This window comes from Equus caballus, chromosome 4 (assembly GCF_041296265.1).
Source record: "Equus caballus isolate H_3958 breed thoroughbred chromosome 4, TB-T2T, whole genome shotgun sequence".
NCBI classification, from domain to species: Eukaryota; Metazoa; Chordata; class Mammalia; order Perissodactyla; family Equidae; genus Equus; species Equus caballus.
In genome coordinates, this window is record NC_091687.1 from 45,422,465 (window position 1) to 45,443,846 (window position 21,382).

At 36.4% G+C, this 21,382-nt stretch overlaps 1 protein-coding gene across 7 annotated transcripts in view; it reads right to left on the bottom strand.

Moving 5' to 3' along the window:
- Positions 1-21,382, bottom strand: part of COL28A1 (collagen type XXVIII alpha 1 chain) — a 179,014-nt gene that overhangs the window by 115,603 nt on the left and 42,029 nt on the right. For 5 of the 7 annotated variants that reach the window (XM_014739197.3, XM_070264504.1, XM_070264505.1 and 2 more), the window contains 4 exons: positions 19,424-19,492; positions 18,231-18,299; positions 7,745-7,813; positions 5,032-5,100 (listed from right to left, as the gene is read on the bottom strand). In XM_014739197.3, coding sequence (XP_014594683.2) covers positions 5,032-5,100; positions 7,745-7,813; positions 18,231-18,299; positions 19,424-19,492 — 276 coding nt within the window. The remainder of the gene's footprint in view (positions 1-5,031; positions 5,101-7,744; positions 7,814-18,230; positions 18,300-19,423; positions 19,493-21,382) is intronic. The other 2 variants (XM_070264503.1, XM_070264506.1) reach the window with 1 other exon arrangement.

Consider the following 21,382-nt stretch of genomic DNA (forward strand, 5'->3'; position numbering starts at 1 on the left):
TGCCAAAATCTGTGGGATACAACAAAAGCAGTTCTAAGAGGGAAGTTTATAGCAATTCAGGCCTACCTCAACAAACAAGAAAAATCCCAAATAAACAATGTAACAGTGCATCTAAAGGTACTGGAAAAAGAAGAACAAACAAAGCCCAAAATCAGCAGAAGGAAGGAAATAATAAAAATCAGAGCACAAATAAACGAAATAGAGACTAAAAAAACAATAGAAAAAATCAATGAAACCAAGAGCTGGTTCTTTGAAAAGATAAACAAAATCGACAAACCCTTAGCTAGACTCACCAAGAAAAAAAGAGAGAAGGCTCAAATAAATAAAATCAGAAATGAAAGAGGAGAAATTACAATGGACACTTCAGAAATACAAAAGACAATAAGAGAATACTATGAAAAACTATATGCCAACAAATTGGATAATCTAGAAGAAATGGATAAATTCTTAGAAACACACAACCTTCCAAAACTGGATCAAGAAGAAGTAGAGAAAGTGAATAGACCAGTCACCAGTAAGGAGACGGAAATAGCAATCAAAAACCTCCCCAAAAAATGAAAGTCCAGGACCAGATGGCTTCCCTGGTGAATTCTACCAAACATTCAAAGAAGACTTGATACCTATCCTTCTCAAACTCTTCCCAAAAATTGAAAAGGAGGGGAGGCTTCCTAACTCATTCTACAAAGCCAACATTATCCCGATACCAAAACCAGACAAGGACAACACAAAAAAAGAAAATTACAGGCCAATATCACTGATGAACATCGATGCAAAAATCCTCAGCAAAATACTAGCAAATCGAATACAACAATACATTAAAAAGATCATACATCATGATCAAGTGGGTTTCATTCCAGGGATGCAGGGATGGTTCAACATCCGCAAATCTATCAACGTGATACACCACATTAACAAAATGAAGAATAAAAATCACATGATCGTCTCAATAGATGCAGAGAAAGCATTTGACAAGATACAGCATCCATTTATGATAAAAAACTGTCAATAAAATGGGTGTAGCAGGAAAATACCTCAACATAATAAAGGCCATATATGACAAACCCACAGCAAATATCATTCTCAATGGAGAAAAACTGAAAGCTATCCCTCTAAGAACAGGAACCAGACAAGGATGCCCACTGTCCCCACTCTTATTTAACATAGTATTGGAAGTCCTACCCAGAGCAACCAGGCAAGAAAAAGAAATAAAAGGGATCCACATTGGAAAAGAAGAAGTGAAACTGTCACTCTTTGCAGACGACATGATTTTATATCTAGAAAACCCTAAATAATCCACTAAAAAACTTTTAGAAATAATAAATGAATACAGTAAAGTCGCAGGATACAAAATCAACATACAAAAATCGGTTGCATTTCTATACACTAACAACAAAGTAGCAGAAAGAGAAATTAATAACTCAATCCCATTTACAATTGCAACAAAAAGAATAAAATACCTAGGAATACACTTAACTAAAGAGGTGAAAGATCTGTACACTGAAAACTATAAAACATTGTTGAAAGAAATCAAAGAAGATACAAAGAAATGGAAAGATATTCTGTGCTCTTGGATTGGAAGAATTAGCATAGTTAAAATGTCCATACTTCCTAAAGCAATCTATAGATTCAATGTAATCCCTATCAAAGTTCCAACAACGTTTTTCATAGAAATAGAACAAAGAATCCTAAAATTTACATGGAACAACAAAAGACTGCGAATAGCCAAAGGATTCCTGAGAAAAAAGAACAAAGCTGGAGGTATCACACTACCTGATTTCAAAATATACTACAAAGCCATACTAACCAAAACAGCATGGTACTGGCACAAAAACAGACACACAGATCAATGGAACAGAATCGAGAGCCCAGAGATAAACCCACACATTTATGGACAGCTAATATTCGACAAGGGAGCCAAGAGCATACAATAGAGAAAGGAGAGTCTCTTCAATAAATGGTGCTGGGAAAACTGGACAGCCATGTGCAAAAGAATGAAAGTAGACCATTATCTTACACCGTGCACAAAAATCAACTCAAAATGGATTAAAGACTTGAATGTAAGACCTGAAATCATGAAACTTCTAGCAGAAAACATAGGCAGTACACTCTTTTGACATCGGTCTTAGCAGCATATTTTCAAGTACCATGTCTGACCGGGCAAGGGAAACAAAAGAAAAAATGAACAAATGGGACTACATCAAACTAAAAAGCTTCTGCACAGGAAAGGAAACCATCAACAAAATGAAAAGACAACCTAACAATTGGGAGAAGATATTTGCAAACCATATATCAGATAAGGGATTAATATCCAAAATATACAAGGAACTCGTACATCTCAACAGCAAAAAAACCAACAACCCAATTGAAAAATGGGCAAAAGATCTGAACAGAGATTTCTCCAAAGAAGATATACAGATGGCCAACAGGCATATGAAAAGATAGTCAACATCATTAGCTATCAGGGAAATAAAAATCAAAACTACCATGAGATATCACCTCACTCCAGTCAGAATGGCTATAATTAACAAGACAGGAAGCAACAAGTGTTGGAGAGGATGTGGAGAGAAGGGAACCCTCGTACACTGCTGGTGGGAGTGCAAACTGGTGCAGCCACTATGGAAAGCAGTATGGAGTATCCTCAGAAAATTCAGAATAGATCTACCATATGATCCAGCTATCCCACTGCTGGGTATTTATCCAAAGAATTTGAAAACGCAAAGGCATAAAGATTCATGCACCCCTATGTTCACTGCAGCATTATACACAATAGCCAAGTCTTGGAAGCAACCTAGGTGACCACGAAGGGATGAATGGATAAAGACGATGTGGTATATATACAAAATGGAATACTACTCAGCCATAAGAAATGATGAAATCCAGCCATTTGTGACAGCATGGATGGACCTTGAGGGTATTATGCTAAGACAAATAAGTCAGAGGGAAAAAGTCAAATACCGTATGATCTCAGTTATAAGTAGAAGATAAAAACGACGACAAACAAACATAGCAATGGAGATTGGATTGGTGGTTACCATAGGGGAAGGAGAAGTGGGGAGGGCAAAAGGGGTGATTAGGCTCACATGTGTGGTGATGGACTATAGTTAGTTTTTGGGTGGTGAACATGACGTAATCTACACAGAATTCAAAATATATTATGATGTACATCTGAAAGCTATATAATGTTATAATCCAATGTTACTGCAATAAAAAAATTTAAAAATAAATAAATACATAAACAAAAATAAATTTCTGTATCAAAATTACCTCCTTGTTTTGTACCAATTATGTATATTTGAGAGCCCTTATCATAGGAGTTTTTATCTTATCACTCAAATCACTGACACCAAAAGTCTCTGAATCTAGGGTTATATAGAAAAGGAAGAAAGAGGGAAGAGAAAAGGGAGACAGGATTGATTTAGTAAGGGATAGCAGATAAAAGTTTTGCAATTACTATGTGATAATATCCTGATATTTCAGCGCATCTTCTTTGCATGAGCTCCAGATGTAAAAACACAAGTGCCATGTGAACAACACCTGAAAAAGTTAACTTATTGAGCTCATAAAACAATGGTTCTGTTGTACTCAGTTCTTACTGCCCCCAAAGGAATAAAGAATATTTACATATTTTTAGAGTATTTTGGAGCTGGAGATACAACCAGAGCTGAGCTATTTGAACCAAGAATTATATGATATCAAAATTTGTATAACTCACTATTTACCACTATCTCTGCTATTTAAATATAGATACCTGGAAGAGATAGATACCAGTAAATAAAAGTAAGTAATTCAAGACAGAAACACAACACTTAAGATAACCATAAATATCAATCATCATTCTAATACAATATATAATGTTATAATATGCTTAGAAGCTGACAGATAAATGACTCCAAACTGATGTGAGGTTTCTGTTATTGCACATTTGCTTTATCCCCTCCTCCTCCAGCAGCTTCCACTTCCCACTGGTCTTTAGGGCCTTATCGCCTCCAGTAGCTTCTCTCACCAGCCTCACCCATACTTCTAACTGGGTATAACCTGTAGCTATTTTAAAGAAAATGAGTAACTAGTGAGAAAGAGAAAAGCAACGGCAGGTAGGCCGCGGTGTTGAACATGAGCAATTTTACAGAATACAGTGCCAATGTCAAACATGGCCATTGTCTGTGATGAACCAAGACAAAAGCAAGACCACTCCGTCATCATGTCTGAGCACAGACAAAAAGGAGAAACAGTGTCCAAACCACCCCTCCCCCCAAAATGATCAAACATCCCCCTATACTGGTTAAAAATGAGTGACTGCTACTTCTTTACCAATTACAGCTAAGCCTGGCTCCATTTTTCCCACCTCCTAAATAAGATTCATTAAAATATCCAATCTTAAAATTACCCCCACTTCCTGATAGCATCCAATCCAGAGTTGACTCCTGTTTTCTTGGACACCCCAAATCACCTAACACAAGCCCAAATCCTATGAAAAATCTTTCCTCTTCTTACTGAGTTGCAATCGGTTCCCCATGGTATGTGGTCTCCTTCACTGCAATGAGTCAATAATCCTAATTTTGTTCAACCATAGGTGGATTTCTATTGTCTTCGCTGGAGGGCATCAACACGAATTTTCTTAAATGAGTTCTTTTAGCCCCATTTTAAGGTAATATTTTTGAGTGAGCCTAAGGGTGGATATGCACTTCTGTAATGGGGTCAAGTCCATACATTCTTAACAACTATTTTCTTTACTAAGAAGAGGTCTCTTTTGCTAATGTCTGACTTCAAAGCTGCTTGGCTGATGATAGGGGTCACTGGAAGTCAGAAGCTAGATAAATGAGATATTACTATAAATATATATGATGGGATTTTCCAGATCATAATTCATCCTACATAATAATATATCTTCCATATACTTAAAGTATAATTGACTTGATACCTATGTGGTATGGCTGTTAGGTTGTATACAGTTTATAAATGTACACACATAAAGAACAATGAAAAAAATAATTTTATTGGCATCTCTTCTTTTATATATCCTATGTATAGTACCTTGTCCCCTTTGATTGACAGGCCTTGCAATCCTTGTGGGCCAATTGGTCCTTCAGAACCTTTTTCACCCTGAAAGTATAAGGGAGGGATATCAGTGTACTAATAAAAATCAGGATTTTAAAACAGTTAAAGCATTCAAAGCATCCAAATTCACTGCTCACTGCAAATGGGTAATTCTAACTGACTCCAAGATTTGTAACTTGCAAAAAAAGAATTAGTCTAACACTCTTAAAGAGGAAGGAATCTGTCCAAGCAGAACACATACACAGCATCACTAAAGGTGGAAAAGAGCTCCATTCCCAATATAATCAGAAATATCTGGAAATGGGGGAGCTATTCAATCACATGGTACAACCAACTGAATCAATCTTCCACTTCGTCAGCATTGCTGCAACCGATCCAGCACAGAGTGAAAATGTCTCTCTCATATTAGTATACAAACTAATACTTGCTAGGATTGAATTATTTAACATTTTATATCATGGAAAATTTTCCTTGATATGCTTCTATAGTCACATGACCTATGTGAATAGCTCTGGTTGTAACGTACTATCAATGAAGGCCTAACACTTTGTGCACTAGTATGAAAAATAAACCATATAATCAATCAGAAACAGCATTCATTTCATGAATTCATTTGAACCAAGAGTAAAATCAAAAAACATTTGCAAGAAACCTAGAAAACAGAAAAATATACCTTTATGTCTTTCTATATTCATAATTTATTCACTTAAGCCCTATATTATTGGAAAGCAACCCCAAATAGCACATATAGAAAACTCCCACTGCTGGTTGGGGAATGAAGTATTCTGACAAATAGCTCTTCTGATCATTACCACAGAGAATAATTGCTATAGTGGACCCTAAAACAACAATAAATACAATATGTTCTTTCTTTGATGAGCTAGAGGTCAATGCAGTGCCGTGGGTTATTAGGAATGAGTGTATCATGTACATATCACACACTTGAACCTGTCACTAAGACACGCCTTGCAATATGCTTCTTAATGTTTCATTTATTCATTTCTCATTCATTTCTTTATTTTAAAAGAACCCCAGAGATTATAAAGAAAAATAATTCTAGCTATTTGAATTTTCCAGGTTGTTTGGGCTACACATAAATAGAAAGTTACTATATGCCAAAAAAATTCAAGAAATTATATATTATAAAACTTTCTGAAATGTAGTCCAGATTTCTGGCTTCTGTCTTCTGATAGTGATACTTTGGTTAGTCAAGGGCATTAGTAACATCCCTTTTATAGAACATATTATTTCCATTTATTATGACAAATTAAAATTTATTAGTTAACTAGAGCCTCTTTTAAAATTCAACCGAGCAGTCACTCACAACTTAGTACAAATTAGTTGTTTTAGCTAACTGATTTCCTTCTAGTTGAGATTCAGGTTTCTCATAGATAATTGAATATTGATCACAGTGGAAGGGGCTGAGAATGAGATGCAATTTTTGAGAGTGAGGCTGTACTGAGAAGGTCAGACCTTAGTGACCTGACTGAATGACTGATGTGGAAAGGTCTCAGACACTTAGAAAACAGTCTGCATTTCTCTGGGCAATGTGTGTATTGCATGTATGTGTGTTTGGGGGAAAATTTTAGAAAGGAAGGAAAAAAGACTCCAAAGTTTACCCTTACTTACTCTGAAATTTTGTTAATGCTGCCCAAAGTGTCCTGGAAAACCATCTCCTGAGTGCTATAGATTGTGGGTAAACAGCTGAGACCAGGGATCAGCAAACTACGGCCCACTGGCCAGATCCAGCCCACGTGCAAATTTTTGTATTTACAAAAATTCAGCCTTATTATAACACAGCCACACTCATTCATTTTTACATTGTTTATGGCTGCTTTCATGCTACAACAGCAGAGTTAAGTAGGTGCAACAGATACCATATGGCTCACAGAGCCTAAAATATTTACTACCTAGCCCTTTACAGAAAAAGTTTGCCAACCTCTGGCGTAGAGACACTTGAGCTCCAAGAATTATACACAGTCAGGAGGCCCTTGACGACGGGGATACGTTCCGGGAAATGCGTCGTTTTGCAATTTCATCATTGTGAAAATATCATAGAGTATACTTACACAAACCTAGATGGTATAGCCTACTACACACCTAGGCTGTATGGTACTAATCTTATGTGACCACGGTTGCACATGCGGTCTGTTGTTGACCAAAACATCATTATGTGACTGTATGGAAAGCAGTGGAAACAATTAAATTCTCGATTGCCAGGTAAAAAGTAGGTCTTTCGTTATATTTTGCTCTTTATGGTAATAAGGTAATATTTCCTTTCTGATTATACTAACAGCAATACTATTACAAATTGGTTTATTAGACTGTTTCTTATCTATGTTTCACAAACAAAGCTAAGAGTAAAGCTTAGTCATAGCTACACTCAGTAACTTCTGGGCATAAAGATGCTATTTATCACTGTGGCTTTAACGACTACAAACAACTTTAAGATATTTTTTTCTAATTTCATATGCAGTAACTATATTAAGTAGAAGTTTCTCAATTACTTATTTATAATTGCAAATTTCGCCATAGTTTCATGTTAAGGGAAGATTTACATATTCTTTCATTTAATAGGATGAAGATGGTCAGGAAAATACTTATAATAATTGGCTAGGACATATTTTCTAAATTTGTAATTCATGATCATGCAAGACAAAGCACTGTTTCCTCGCAGAGGTATTGTTACCTTTGGTCCCGGAAATCCTTCTCCGGGTAAGCCCCTCTCTCCTGGAGTTCCCTCAGGACCACGGGGACCCTGGTTAGGATAAGAGGGAATGAGGAGCAGGAGAAAACAGAGACAGACAGAATAGGAGGAGAGGAGAGGGGAAGGAGGAAAAGGGATGAAAGAAAATGGTTACATTGCAGTTCACATGGGCATGGTGACGATGATATGGTCCTATCTAAGTTATTAGTAAGAATCCTTCGAGTAAGCCCCATACTGATCAGTAGATCGTAGAGTTGTGAAGAATAATATTCCTATTGTATTAAATACTCGTTCCATATCATGGGCATAAGATGTCCTATTCTGGTGTCCTCAAATTAGAGAAAAATAGAAATTAAGCGGTGCTTCAGAATAAGGATTAGGAAATAAATCCTATGAGAAAAGGCTAAAATTCTAAGACTGTGTGGCCTGGAGAAGAATGCAGTGATTCAAGAATTTAATCAGGTATCAGGGGAGCCCTGTGAAGAAATCATTACACAACTGTTTTAAAGCCTTGGATTCTGTTTACGTGTGTTTAATTTGTATCTTGATAAATTTGGATTCAGACTTGAATTCTTGCAGGAACTTGTTGAATCCACAGGAGGTTTATGCACAAATAGGAATCTTGATAGAATCATTAAGAGGAAACATGATTTTTGGTCTCAGTGATTAAAATGAAGAAGTCCATGTAGCCAATGCTCAGAAAGGTGCTAGGAAAGGTGAGGACTTCTCACATAAGGAAAGAAAAATGACACAGTCTGAGGCTTTGAAGTGGCCTGTCAGGAGACATGCTAATTGAAACATAAAAGACAACAGCAAGATATTCACTTCAACCAGGAATTTTAAAAGGCTACAAATTTTCCCTCCTTTCTTCTTGGCCAGAAGGCAAGAAAGTAGAAAAGGGACTAACAACAAAAATCTTAGAAGCACAAACTGAAACTTTACCTCTAATGGACTTAAAAAGATAATATGGTCTTGCTTGCCAGGAAGTAGACCTGTGATGGAACAAGTCTACTGAGATACCCAGAAGCTCCAAAGCCCGCACGCTGCAGACCATGATCTGAATGATCTGGGGCTGGATTTGCAGTGCTCCAGGGTAACTTAAGAGATGCTTTCTAGGGGCTGGCCCCGTGGCTGAGTGGTTAAGTTCGCGCGCTCCGCTGCAGGCGGCCCAGTGTTTTGTTGGTTCGAATCCTGGGCGCGGACATGGCACTGCTCATCAGACCACGCTGAGGCAGCGTCCCACATGCCACACCTAGAAGAACCCACAACGAAGAATATACAACTATGTACCGGGGGGCTTTGGGGAGAAAAAGGAAATAATAAAATCTTTAAAAAAAAAAAAAAAAGAGATGCTTTCTATTCCAGCCTGGTAGTAAAACTAGGATACAGCATTATGCTAATCAGTAACTGATCACAGCTATGGATTTGTAAGAAAGCACGCTAGCCGTATCCCATTGTTTAATTTTTTTTGCCTTTCCCTAATATTGTATATATTAAAAAAAGTCTTCTTTAGTATTTATCCATAGCCAGTTTAGTAATGACTATAATTTTTTTTTAAAAAAAACCTAACATTTCATTCAATTTAAATTGCCACGCTTACAGGAAACCTAATTTTTAACAATCTGAGACCTTAATCAAAGCACTAATATCCGTGACAGCTTATTCTAATGTTAGAGCAATTAGCTAGGGGAAAAATAAATATAAGCATGAAAATTAGATTGCAAACTAAACGGACAAGTGCCTAACTAATACTACATACCTTAATTAAAAAAGTTGATAAATATTATTCTTCCCCAATAAGATGACAAATAAAAATAACACAGTTTACATTAAATGCAAAGAGGTCTTTTTCCAGTTCATTCAATTTCTTTTTCATTCATCCAACAAACATTTACCAAACGCCTATGTCTACAAGGCACCGTACTGGGTTCTAGGAACAGCAGACAGACCCACTCTGTCTCACGGAGTTTACAGTCTTGTGTGACAAATAAAAGCAGATTTTGCTGTCATCTGGACTAAGTTCCAACCCCAGCTCCACTACATATTAGCAGTGTGACTTTAAAAAATTTAATCTCTCTAAAATTCATCATCCTTTTCAGAATGGTGATATCCATATTACCTACCTCAACCACAAGTATTAGTGTAAGGATTAAGTCAGAGAGATTTACAGCTCATACATATTAAGCATTCAATAAATATCTGTTATCACTATCAAAATTCTTTTACTTGAGTCCTGTAGTTGCTAAGAATGTCCTTTTTTGGAAGTTTTTGCAAATCAGGTAGTCTCAGTGAATGGTTTGTATTAAGCAATGTGGAGACAGCACACTGCACAGAATAAACACTGAACCTTCCTTCCGTCTCTGCATTTCTAGGGACATCAGCCAAGGTGAAAGGGAAAATAATGCAGGCTTTGAGGAGACCTGTGTTCCCAGCTGCTGAGAACAGAGAGTTAATGCTCATGAACGATCACTTAGGGGCATTTAAAAAAACGGCGATCCAGGGTTTAATTGCTGTAAACTGTCAGAGTAACATTCCACACCATCACTGTATTCTCAAGTTTTCCTATTAAACAGTCAGGATGGAAGACGATTGTTAACCAGAGAAGAGAAAGAGCAGGTACTTGGGTTAGGCGAACTATACTTTTAATTTATTAAGACAATACCAATGGATCATTTTATAAAAGACATAAATACTTCTATAAAAAACTCACAGCGTCCTTTTCAAAGGCCGTGAGAACCAATTACAACTATGACAAGTTTATTTGGCTTCTAATGAACACCTTTAATTTAAAAATATAATTAAGGAATCTAATCAGCAGTTAACACAGTCTGATCAGTGAAATACTTTATTTGAGGCATTAACAAGATCAGATAAGATTGTCCATTATCTTATTACCTTCCTTAATAATATCAATAGTATGGATGATCAATAAGGTGGTTTCAGTATACATTGCAAGCATTAAAGATAAATATGCTAAATAATAACAAAAATTGTCCATAATATTCAAACAGTGCCATCTTCTTTATTTTTAACTTCAAAGTAATTATAGTCCTACTTTGGGGGTATTTTTTACTGATAACACTCTGAATAACCTTGCTCAAAAAACACACAGATCACCCTGAGAGTCTGAGCCAATTTATTTTTCATGAATCAGTCATCTATCAGACCAGTACAAAACTAATGGTAATCATATAATTAAAGATGATAGCTGACAGTTCAAAGTTAGGTCATGAAGCAGGAATATTAATTCAATCAATCAGATTTGTATTAGTGTTGTATTGAAAAGAGAATAGTACTAAACTTGGAACCACGTGAAATGATTTAGGCAAAGAAACACACGTAAAGCACTTTCAAAAGAACCTTTGTCAGTCTTAAGGGAAGTCTTTATGTTACTTCTAAATAATTTGAAAACTCGCATTCTTGATTTTTTTGTTATAACATTTGGTGTAACATTTTCATACATTATTTGAGATCCTTCCCACCTTTGTTATGATTTTAGTTTAAATCACAGACTTCAGGTTCTCTGATTTGTGTAATTGTAGCCTGGAAAGCAAGCACACAAACAAGAATTTCATGTGCTGGTAATATTGTGAAAACTCTCTAGCCATAAACAGAAAGGCAAGTAATACAAATTTTTCTCTAAATGAATTTAAAGGCATTTAAGGGAAATCACAACATTGCAAAACAAAAACAGAGCTGTACACTGGAGAGGTAAGCACATAGGCTGATGCTATAGTGGTCCCGGGTGAAAACACGTGGTTGTGTGGTGGGAATAAGTCTAGGACGTCTAAGAGGGAGAACCAGGAGCAAAGACTTTGGCTCACTCAATGGAAGAGGAACAGAGAATTAGAGGTGAGAGCCCCACATAAAGCTAGGACTTTCAAAGTTATGTACCTTCAATGAAAGGGCAGGGTAGACAAAATGCCATCACATCAACACAGTGATGTGAATCACGAGACTCTTATCTGCCTTCTCTCAGGCTCTAAATGGGCTTCAAAATTCATCACCTGGTCCTGTGCTGTGTATGAGTTTGTAGTTTCAAGTAACACCACGTAGGCGGTCCAGGGACACCTTGGTTAAGAAATTTGCATCAAGGATACACCTGGAGTACATAAGAGATGCAAACGCAAATTTCTCTCAAACACCCTGCACACTGAACACTTGGGATTTTCACAGCTAACGCCCAGCTGACAACGAGTTCAGATGCCAGTGTGCAAAACATACAAGAAAACAATTCTCAATGAGTAAAATGAGCCAATATAAGATAAACTTCCTCATAGAATAAAATAAGAGACCCACGAAAAAATGAGTATACCTTAAATGATTAATAGTCTCAAAAAAAGAATAGAAATACAAGAAGCAAAAAGGACAGTATAACAAAAGCACACTAGTAAAAAGAAAAAAAAGGCAGATTTTTAAAAATTACTTCAAGAATTTTTTAAATACTGATAAGCTAAAAATACAATGGATGAGTTAAGGACATTTTATAAGCAGATGAAGGAAAAATGTGTGAATTATACATTAGATTGAAGGAAATTATCCAAAATGCAACCAAATATCTAATAGGATTTCTAAATAAGTAGAAAATGGAAAAAGAAAGTATTTGAAGAGATATTGGCTAGGAACTTTCAAAATTGTTGAATTTTCAGATTCATGAAACACGTTGAATTTGAAGCAACATAAATGAAAGTATATCCACACTTATATGATGAATCTATGGAAAACCTAAAGGGAAGAAAAAATTGCAAAAGCAGCCTAATATAAAAGATAAATTACTAAGAAATTATAAGCCTCCTGAAGATATCTCAACAGGAACAATGAAGGCCAGAAGACAGGGAAATTAGTACTCAATTCAGATTTCTACACCAGCTAAACTTTATAAAGAAAACTAAATAATGGCATTTCAGCCAAAGACTGAGAGAATTTAGTGCTAACATACTTTCACTGAAAATAATTTCCAAAAGATATACTTTTTGGAAAAAGAAAGCAATTAGCCAAAAAGAAAAGATGAAAATTTGAGAAGCTACAGCCAGCCTAGAAATTGGTAACTATATGGGTAAAACTAAATAAATACTGACTGAAAAACTACAAAAATAATAATAATAAATAGTTTTGATGGTATGAAAATAAGGTAAGACTAAGTTAACAGAGAATAATACTCTAAAAGTGGAAGAGAAAGAATTGGAGTAAAGGCCTCCTACGATCAGTGTATTTTTCAGAAGTAGATGGCAATATTGATGACATTTCAAACTTGCCAGCTAAGAATACATGTCAAAAGTTCAGTAGCCACTACAAAAGTAGAAATAGAATATACAACTATATATATGTATCATATATATATATTTATATGATATATATACACATATAAATATATATATGATATATATTATGTATACACACACATATATTTACTGGATACACATACACATATCAGACAAATATAGAGAAAATAGATATATTTGAAATGTTTGTGTTTTCTAATTAGATTTTTGTTTTCCTATTGAGTTTTGAAAGTTATTTATTCTAGGTATAAATCCTTTGTCAGATATGGGATTGCAAATACTTTCTCCCAGTCAGTAGCTTGTCTTTTCATTCTCTTAACAGAGTCTTCTAGAGAGCAAACATTTCCCATTTTGAAGAATTCCCATTAATCAATTTTTTTCTTTTTCGGATCGTGTTTTTTGTGACATGTCTAAGAAATCTTCACCAAGCCTTAGGTCCCAAAGATTTTCTCTTATGTTCTATTCTAAAAGTTTTATAATTTCACATTTTATATTTAAATCCATGATCCACGATGATTCATTGTGAGTTAACTTTTTACAACATGTGAGACTTAGGTTTACTTTCATTTTTTTGCTCCAGCACCATTTGCTGAAAAAGTTATGCTTCCTACATTGAATTGCTTTTGCACCTTTATGAAAAAATCAGTTGGCTGTACTTGAAGGGGTCAATATCTGGGGTCTCCATTCTGTTCATTGACCACGTTTCTATGATCTGCAATTATCACACAGTCTTCATTACTGAAGCTATATAATGTCTTAAACCCTGTCAGTGTGATTTTTTCCAATTTTATTCTTCTTTTTAAAAATTGTTTTAACTATTCTAGCTCTTTTGCTTTTCAAAATAAATTTTAAAATAATTTTATCCATATCTACAAAAAATCTTGCTGGGATTTTTTTAAAGGCTTGCATTAAAACTTATATCAATTTAAGGAGATTGACATGTTTATGATGTTGAGTTTTCTAAACCATGCACACAGTTTATCTCTCAATACATTAAATATTGTTTAATTTCTTTTATTAGTGTTTTGTAATTTTCAGGATACAAGTCCTTTACATGCTTTATTAGATTTATACCCAAGAATTTCTATTTTTAATGATTACAAATTGTATTGTATTTTTAATTTAGTTTTTATATGTTTATTACTAGAATATAGAAATAATTGGTTTTTTACGTTCATCTTGTATTCTATGACCCTACTGAATTTGCTTGTTAGTTCTAGGAGGGGGTTTTTTGTAGATTTGTTGGGATTTTCTATGACATCATGTTATCTGCAAATAGGGACAGTTTTGTTTCTTCTTTTTGATCCCTATGTCTTTTATTTTCTTTTCTTGACTTGTCGTGCTGGCTAGGACTTCCAGCACTACATTGAATAAGACTGGTGAGAGCAGGCATCCATGTCTTATTCCTGAGCTTAGAGGGAAGTATCCAGTCTTTCACCATTGAGTATAATGGTAGCTGTAGGGTTTTTGTAGAAGTTGAATAAGTTCCCTTCTATTCCTAGTATCTGCGAGTTTTATCAGGGTTTATGAAGATTTTGAATTTTGTCAAATGCTTTTCTGTCTCTTTTGATATGATCATGTGATCATTCTTCTTTAGCCTATTGATGTGATGTGTTACACTGATTGATATTCAATTATTAAACCAGCCTTCCATTCATAGAATGAACCCCATTTGGTCACACTGTATAATTCTTTTTCTATATTGCTGAATTCTATTTGCCAATATTTTGTTAGGAATTTTTGTATCTATACTCATGAGAGATATTGGTCTACAGCTTTCTCCTTATGTATTGTCACTGTCTTGCTTTCGTACAAGGGAAAAACTGGCCTCATAAAATAAGTTGGGAAGTATTCCTTCCTCTTCTATTTTCTGAAAGAGATTATATAGACTTTACTGTATCCATAAAGTTTTATGTCTTTTAAAGAAAATCTAAAGCAAGTGTAGAAAAATGTTAAGATTTGTCTAGCTGGTAGAAGTTTACTAAATCCTTCTTCGTTTTTTAGTATGCTTAAATATTTTTATTATTTACAAATAAAACCATTTTCAGAACTGGACTAAACAAATGAAACTCATTCTGAAGTTTATTGCTGAGTTTGGAAAGCATAAATAATAGCAAAACAAAAAGTTCAATCTCAACAAAACATTTTTCAATTTATATTAAAAAATATAAAGTTGAACTTGTTTCTCTGAAATTTTCAGAATTTTGTTTTCATATGTCCAACTCTGAAAATCATAGAGTTAGAAGAACCCAATCTTTTGATTTTACAGAAGTTAAAATTTGAGACTATGATGAATTAAAAATGTCTAGAAGTTCTTTACTACTCTCCCATAAGCAAGCAGAGTCTTTTTCTACTCCACTCAAATCTGAGCTGGTCCTATATTGTCTTAGCCAACTGCATCACAGAAATGATGCTGTATAATTTCAGAGGCTGATCCTTAAGTGATCTATGGTTTCTGCCTATTGGAACACACCTGCTTGGATTTGAACTGCCATGCTGTAAAGAAGTCAAAGCAACCGCATGTAAAGGCCCATATGGAAGAAAACTAAGGATTCTAGGAAATAGCCTTAGCTGAGCTCCTAGCCAACAACCAGTAAAGGTGACAGCCAGAGCCATCCCTGATGGCCTAGTGGTTAAAAGCTCAGCACACTCCACTTGGGCAGCCCGGGTTTGGTTCCCAGGCACAGAACCACCCACTTGTCTGTCAGTAGCCATGCTGTGGCTGCCACTCACGTAGAAAAACTAGGACTTACAACTAGAATATACAACTATGTACTGGGGATTTGGGGAGAAGAAAAAAGAGAGAGAGAGGAAGATTGGCAACAAATGTTAGCTCAGAGTGAATCTTTCCCAGTTAAAAAAAAAAAAAAAAGGCCCAACCAAATTTGTTTTAAAAAGTGACAGGTGACAGCCGTGTGAGTGAGGCCATTTTTAACATTCTAAACATTCTAGCACTCCCTGACGTTGCGTTATATGGAACTCCCCAGTCAACCTACAGAATCATGAGAAACAACAAATTGTTGTTTTAGGGCACTAAGTCTTGAGGTAGTTTGTTACAGAGAAATATATAACCAAAATAGAGATTCAAAGAAGTTAGTAGTTTATTTGGGGAAGGAGGGGATTTACCTGATTTATTTCACTTTAACTTATTTATTTATTTAAAAACACAATTACATGGGATTATAATAATGGTGATTAAGACATTAGTAAGTCCTTCAATGGTGGATAGTAATGGCAAATCCTTGCTTGCCTGTCTCCCCTACCCCATTATGGCCATCATGGCTCCCTCTGTTATGAAATAGCTCCAGTGTAGTCAACATACTACCAGAAGTATGACTCGCCTTTTCCAAAGAAAGATGACATCAGGCTCCTACGTAGCTTTTGCGGGTTGGGCACTCAGCAGTGGCAGTATCCAGGTTAGCTTTGTTGAAAGGAAGTTCACATTGGTCCCATGTATAACCTCCATCCCTGCCACTCATTAAAACTGAGTGGATGGTAATGGAGCTGGAAAAAGAGGTTGACTGACATCCTGTCTACTTGATTATTTAGAGCCTTCTCTAAACTGAATGCCCTTTGGTGAGCATTCACATAAAACACAAATATCTTCACACTCTATTCATGAAGAGATATAATGCTGCAGGAGTCTATTTCCAGCTAGGCCAGCATAACCTGCTCAATTTTGTTTTCCCTTTGTCAACTGCACATATTGTCCATGGGGCTATAGGTGTGGCTTGTGGGAGCAGTAGCAATGGCATAGATGCCACGGGAATCTAAGCCAATTACTCATGAAACTATTTGTATCTTCAAGAATTAATGATGGACTTCTACTACACATAGCCCAGATAGCACGAAGGAACAAATAACACCCAGTTCATGCTCACCAATTTAACATGTATAATCATGTACGGCCCCATGGTTAGCCATGCAGCCTCCCCTAGGATCAAGCAGCAAGGCAGAATCTGTTTAAGTTAAAAGTAGGCACATGGAGGAGGTTTTGTGTTTGCATCAAGATTCTAGGATTGTTTCAGACAATTCAGAATGGCTTTGCTGTGTAACAAGGAGATCATTTTTATTCCTACTGATTCAGAGCATTGTGAAAAGATTATTTTTCATTCCTGTTAAAAACTTCCCAAATTCTCTGCTGCACTCCTTCTACACATGGCAACCTCTCTGAGCCTGTGTCTTTCTAGCTGATGTCACTTCAGTTTTCTAGGTTTACAGCCTCTCCAGTGAAGAACCAGCAGTGTCTGCGAGGGAGTTTGTTTTTTTCTGTCTCAGTGGTTTACCTTTAAGGGCACTATCTGGTTAGTGGAAACTGAGACTAGATCATTGATCTCTAGATAATTAGTCCAATGTATCTTTCTTCCACGTGATGCTCTCTTTTTTGAGTTAGTGTATCCAGACACCAGTGAAAAGCCTAACCTTCAAACAATATGCTGCCATTTCACTCACAGGGCATGGCAAGGAAGCACATATTTACATATGAGGAATTAGGCAATGCAAAACCAAATTGGGAGACCAACTGTTCACAATCAGTTGTTTTTATTTGTACCCCAGCGAGTCAGCAACTATTCTTTCCTTGGAGAATCATTACTTGAAAAGTTAAGAAGGTCTTTATCCTAGAATAGTTATGTTTTATTCATTTCCTCTCCAGATCTCTTTTGATAGAAAGTTTTATTTTTCTTCTCCAACAATACTAAACTTCAAAGCTACATAAGGTAGAAACTGAAAATAACACAGGTATTACCTGTATACCATCATCAATCCTAGCTTTAGAGTGTTCTCATGGGTTCGGTTATGAGCGAACTTCCCGTTCTCGGTGATTTTCTCATGGTTACAGGAAATTCAATTACAAAGTATAGACATTAGGCCTGAATCCAGATCTCCTGTCTCCTAGAAAATTTTGACACGTGAAAACTCTTTTTTTCTTGGACAAGCTGATTAATCTTGTAAGAGATGACAGTAAGAGAGTCTGTTGTACATCACGTGTGTGTGTGTGTGTGTGTGCGCGCACCCCTATTTCAAGTATTATGAAAAATAACACTTGGATCTGGTCCTTGCATGTTTGTTGGGGTTTTTTGTCCAAAGAGATACAAGATCGTTTAATTTAATCATTTGTTCTGACAATAAAGAGTGCGTAAGAACTATATTTGTTCTTATTTCATGCAGAATTTCTTGCTACTTACTGGCTGGCCCGGCTCACCATCGCCAGTCGGTCCTGGAGCCCCTGTTCTTCCTTCCTGGCCTCTCTCCCCCTAAGAGAAAGAAACAATCAAATGAAAGTTTGAGTTTTTAAATAAACGCTAAACATAGCATAAAATACTCTGGAGGTTTCAACAAAGAGAAATAGCAAAATAGTCAAATTTTCACATTCATAGAGATAAAAAAAATTCTAGAGGAGGAGAAATGGCTTAAATTTGAGCGAACAAATCACCCTAAAATGTTCATTATCCCTTCATGTCTAAACGCAATATGTCACTTTCAGCTTTCAGAAACTAGTGTGTGGTAATTGGCAGGATGGACTGTGTGCGACTCCTTTCGGTTACTGAGATGACCAGGCTAACAATGCTCGTGCTGTTCCCTGTCCCCTCGCCTCCATTCTGGAGAGCCGCCCTTTCCTCATCCCCACTCTATTCCTTTTCATCTCTCCTTTCAGTTCTGTTTCACACTTGATCTCCTTCAGAGCCCTTCTCCAATAACTCTGCCAATATAAACTACACATCCCCTGGAGTCTTGATGTGCTTATTGTCTAAATGCCATCTGTGGTGACACTTGGTGACATTCGAAGTGCACTGTTTTGTACTGCTCTCTTTTCTAGTCCTGGACCAAAGTCTTATTGTCCCAATAACATATAAAAGCCATTTAAAATAATCACTCCTGCTCTATTACATCCTATGTGATGCAGAGCACCCCAGGATGTTGGGTGTCCCAGTCCTCTGTAGTTCCCTACAAACCCTTCTGTCAGCATTTACTTTTTGGTGTCATGGTCCTTCTGGTGTCTGCCCCTCTGTGCTCATTTAATGTGGGCAGGTGATATTTGATGTGTTAAGGTGTTTCACATCCCAATAACATTTTTTGCCTGTTAACATTTAAAATCCATAAAAATTTAACAGAACTAGATGTATTTTGGCAAGAGGGTGGGTATTTGGAAACAAGCAAATTTTCATTCCAACCAAATCAAAATATACATTGATAATTCTTGTGGTAAATGCCACTGACCAGGGCATTGCAGTGTCCAAGCATCCAGACTATAAGTATTTCTGCAGGCAGCCTCCTTATGTCTATGAGGGTAAGGCTGAGAAGAGTTCAAATCACAGCTCCCCCAGGCCCTACAATAAATTCAACAATTGCTGATGGGCAAAGAGACAAGAATCTTTACCTTAATACCTTGCTGTCCAATACCAGGGGCTCCCGGAGGACCATAAGGACCAGGAGGACCTGGCTCACCCTAGAGGAAGAAATAGGGATATGTTAGGTCAACCCTATAGCATTTGTTGGCAGCTCTTAGATGTATAGTGATGCAATAGGGGCTTTGAGGGCAACAACAAAACCTAGTACGCAGTCACTACCCTCATGCATTGACAGTCTGGTTGGAAACACAATATAGACCCAGGGTCAAATTAGTCACTGAGCACAGTAGGCACAGTATGTAGGGTCCACAAAAATGTTTCCATTTTAATTTTTTAAATCAGAATTTTAAAAGTAAACATAATAATAAGGAATATATAACAATGAATCTAGTCTGGATTATATTTGTCTTTATACCTACTCAATCATAAAATATAATTTTTAATATTTTCTATGGAGGAAAGAGTCCACAAAGGCAAATTTTTAGAATCCATGAGTCATAGTGTGGCCCTCACTCATTCATTCACCAAATCTTCATTAAGTGCCTCTGGCAGACTCATTCATTTCCTACCCCATGACGATCCTCTTCCCCCTTTCCTTCCCTGCTGTTAGAACTCTGATCTCTTCAGCTCATGGGCAGCTGTTCTTTGTCCTCAGAGGTGTGGGATGAAAGATAATCAGTCTAATGCAAGCCTAGAATCTCCTTTCCCCTTGTCACTGATTAGTCTGAGTTGGTCCTTTGGGTCCATTCTGACAAATGAGATGTGCAAATGAGATTGATGCAAAGAGAATCCCTTTGTCTCTGTCTCTTCTTTCCTACCTGGAGATGTGATAGCTATTTTGTAACCACGAGGCAATAATCCTTCGGATGAAGGCCAAGAATTGAAGAGGATGACGCAGAAAGAATTTAAAATAGCCTGGCTCCTGGACAACCTCGTTGAGCCACTGATCCAGTCCTGGACTACCTACCTTCAAACATTGTTTATTCAACAAAACCTCTTATGATTTAAGCCACTATTAGTCAAGGAGTCTGTTACTAGAAGCCAGAAGCTTTTTTCCTCTTCCAATTTTTTTTTGTTTTGCAGGAAAAGATTTGTCCCGAGCTAAATAGTTGCCAACCTCCTTTTTTTTATTCCCTCTCCAAAGCCCCAGTGTGTGGCTGTACATCCTAGTTGTAAGTCATTCTAGTTCTATGTGAGCCACCACTACAGCATGGCAACTGACAGACAGGCGATGTGGTTCCGTGACCAGGAAGTGAACCTAGGCCGCTGAAGTGGTAAGGACCAAACTTTAACCACTAGGCCATCAGAGCTGGCTCCAGAAGCATTTTCAATTAATACAGTCTATTATGTGGCAGGATCATTGTAGAATTTAGGCATTATAGAACTGAACGAGACCACTGCACTCAAACTCCTACATTTCACAGGTGAGCAACTTGAGTCCCAGAGAGGTTACCTGGCCTGCCCAAACTCACACCTCAATATCACCCAAGGAATGTGGCTCTTCAGGCCTCCTGGCTTCTGGTCCTCTGGGTTGTTGATCAGGACAGGAGAGTGTCTATTGATTATAATTTCTTTTTTTATAATGCTAATATTTTCTGTTTATCAAAATAATGTATCCCCATTGTAGAAAATGTGTCATATATTGAAAAGCATATGTACAAAGAAATTTTTTAATTATCCATCTATAACTACTCTTACTTTTTGGTGCACTTCCTTCTATTTTTGTTATATACATACATATATCTTTAATTTACGTTAAGGAAGATTTCTGAATACTCTTGCGTTTGAATTAACGAATACTTGCTATTTAAAATTTCATTCAACTTAAAGATTTATCTCTTCATCCTTGTACTAACCGAAGGTAAAACGGCACAGGAAGTTGAGACTAACCTTCTCCCAGATTGAGAGGAACAAAGAAATTTTCTAACTAATGTTCAATTTAACTAATGTTAAAGCCTCAGTTCAACTCAGAGACTTGTGATTTTGAA